This window comes from Orbicella faveolata, unplaced genomic scaffold (genome assembly GCF_042242905.1).
Source record: "Orbicella faveolata isolate gen_17 unplaced genomic scaffold, um_ofav_v1 contig_47, whole genome shotgun sequence".
Lineage (NCBI taxonomy): Eukaryota > Metazoa > Cnidaria > Anthozoa > Scleractinia > Merulinidae > Orbicella > Orbicella faveolata.
Window position 1 is genome coordinate 12,806,869 of NW_028301577.1, and position 3,155 is coordinate 12,810,023.

Here is a 3,155-nt window from a genome sequence, read left to right on the forward strand (position 1 = left end):
TAGCTTGTTTATCTCTCTTGTTTCATTTTATATAGTTTTTTTCAAACTAGTAAGCCAGGTGCAAGCTCAGTAGGACCGCAGCAAACGCCCTGCTTTGTACACTTGTTGTTTGAAAAAATCTGCCTTGTGTGACTTATTGCATGACAACCCTGTTCCCATGATGATGTCATCTTTTACTTTAATTAGGTCTCGACATGAAATTGAGGTTTTCGGGTCTCGTCGAGCCAATATGACCACTCAAATTTATTATGAAAATATTTAATAAAATCCCAATTAATCAAACAGTCAATCAATGTGTCAGTCAGTCGGTCAGTCCATCAATCTATATCAATAGATGAGTCTATCATCAATCACTTGTGGACCCATATGATGTCTCAAGTGAACAAAGAACTTATTAAAACATGCGCTAGTAAAAAGTTCTTTTTCATGGGATGACAGAAAGGTGAAACTAGATAAGAATATCTCAACCTTGGTCCCGAATTATAACTCATTGTGGTCTTTTTAAAATGCCTCCTTGTTATGGTTTTACATGATAAAACTAAATGAAAATGTTCCTAGGACCATCACCTGAATTGCCACGGCCCTGTTCAAATATTTGCCTGTCCGCCCCAACCTCACCCGGTCAATAAGTTCACAATCCTCCGTAGGAAAAAGGATGGCGACTGCTATATTTACCCATAGTTCTTGGCGCACGAAAACCATAACGTTCATTAAAAACGTACAGAAACGTTATAAAATCTTCAAACCTAAGCTGCTAATGTCCTTAGTACAGGGACAAATATTGTAAAAATTTGGCTTTCTTTGTGCCTGGAAGGCTGTGTTAGGTTCGCAAAGCATTGTGGTAAAATGTACAGCTGCCATCTTTTTTCCTACGGTGGATTGGTCCTTTACTACTTCCATCAGGTTTTTGAGCGAGGCATTTTACGATTTCAATATTCAGTATAACAAGTAACCGACTTAGGCAAAACGAGGTATCCCTTGCGTAGCTTTACGTGGTCGCTTATTGCTTTCATCAGTACTTCTCAAACTCATTAATAATTCATTAAGTTTAAACAAAGGAAATCATGACCGTGACGGTGTTTGGATATCTGATCTTAATTAGCATAGATTTGAACGATTTTATTTCTCCGTTTTCTCCTTAGTTTTAGTTTCGATTGAGAAGTTCGTCAAAAATACTCCGCTGCGCGTCGTATTTTCAACTCTCTTCTCGGTGTTTGGAAATGTGGTCAAACACGGTCTTTCATGTTTGATATAATACATGAATACGCATGATGACCAGGATATCTACTCACCACAGATTAAAAACTATATTAGCTGAAATTTACTGGATGATCTGTTTTAATCCTCGAAATTAAAGTGCGCTTTAAAGCAGCCATTACAAATCTTCTTACTGTCTCGTTAACAGCCCAAAGCAGTCGTTCTTCGCGTATCCAGCTAGATTTGTTTAGTTTCTGTGTCGCTTTGTACTTTTAACTATCATTTTTGATCAGTACAAAATGACGACCGTCTCTCCACCGTTATTCAATGAGTCTTCTGATCAAGATAGAGAAGACTGTTTTTTCCTTCAGGTTTATTCTGGCGTTTGGCAAGAGACCTTCCTCACGGAACAAACCTACAGCAATCTTCTTGCTATAATCTGCATCAATTCGCTGTCAGTTGTGCCCATCATTCTGTTAAATACAATGGTCATCTTTCTCGTGCTAACAAAGCGGCGATTGCGTACCAACATGAACATACTTTTGTCCAGTTTAGCAGGGACAGATTTGTTGACTGGACTAGCAGTTTATCCAGTGAAGATCGCCGCACTAATGAAGCGAATCCTTGGCGTTGGATCACTCTGCACTCTGGAAACAACGTGTGCTGTTGCAACAGGCGTAACAAGCTTCGCCTCGCTAAGTCACTTGGCTTTAATCAGCGCAGATCGTTATATCGCTGTCAAACATCCCTTGCGTTATCAAGAAATTGTTACAAAAGACAGGTTAAACATTGGGGTACTCTTCATCTGGGCAATAACAGTTCTTGTGGCACTTGGCAAGATCACTTTTGCTGTCCTGATAGACGATCTTTCAGTCTATTTGCTTACTAAGGATTCTATACTTGCCTTTATCGGTCTGGTTTATATTGCTATTATCATTCACTGTAACCGATATATCTTCTTCGAAACACAACGTCAGCAGAAACGAATACGAACAGAACAATTAACTCATGAAGAAGCTAAAAAAATTAAGAAAGACTACAAGGCTACCAAAACTCTATTTATCATTTTGGTTGCGTTAGCATTTACTTATCTTCCTACAATGATCTCGATACTGGTCGTTGCTTCAAATGCAACCATAAAACCACATGTTAATTATCTTCTTTGGAGCTGGTGTGTAACTTTAGCTTCATTTGGTTCTCTTTTAAACCCTGTTATTTACAGTTGGCGTTGTAAGAAACTTCGTCGCGCTATGCTCGACGTTGTACGGTTTAGACAGGTAGAAAGCGGACCATCAGACACTGAGACAACAGGAACACAACGAGAAAATCGTTCTAAGATTCAAATGTCCACTCGTTGTGAGGATGACAAGAATCAGGTTCGCTCTGAATCTTGCTCTGAATTCTGTCTTCGTAACACAGAAGCCGAAATCGTCGACTTCGAGCAAGAAACAGTCACATGAAACATAACAGTCTTGAAGGTGCTGTGTTATTCAATCAATAGCATGCAATCTGATTTTAATAACTCTTTCGACAGGTCAAAATAAAATTGGTTAGTTGTAGTTTGTGAATTTTCTTCCTCTTAGAGCAAATATAATGAAATATGTCGATGTGCGGAATGATCCAAATTTTGTTATTGTAGATTGTGTTGTTTACTGTCTTATTAAAGGATTGTTTATGGGTAATTTATATTTCTGGAGATGCAAATAAACAGTCAAACCTGTGTTTGACCGCAACAATAAGTTTAAATAGCAGGAAAACATGTTTTGGAAGTATTGTTTAATTACTGCAGGAGGCCAACAACGAATAACGAATGACGAACAACGAACTTCGCTTTCATATCACTGATAAAGGCTTAGCATTAGCCGAAACGTCTGTTGAAAAATATCAAGAGTCAGTGGCAAACCTTTTTCCATAGAGCCAATAGATCAAGTTTAAATGTTTATACTAAAATCATTTTT

The 3,155-nt window shown here is 38.1% G+C and overlaps 1 protein-coding gene across 1 annotated transcript; it reads left to right on the top strand.

The window, feature by feature from the left end:
- The first annotated feature begins 1,496 nt into the window (after nucleotides 1–1,496).
- On the top strand, nucleotides 1,497–2,657 carry LOC110058881 (trace amine-associated receptor 6-like). The gene has a single exon (XM_020765542.2). It carries the CDS (start codon nucleotides 1,497–1,499, stop codon nucleotides 2,655–2,657), a length of 1,161 nt encoding a protein of 386 aa, XP_020621201.2.
- The last annotated feature ends 498 nt before the right edge of the window (nucleotides 2,658–3,155 follow it).

Coding starts and splice junctions, on each gene's coding strand:
- LOC110058881 (XM_020765542.2), top strand. CDS start 1,497: ATGACGACCGTCTCTCCACCGTTATTCAATGAGTCTTCTGATCAAGAT.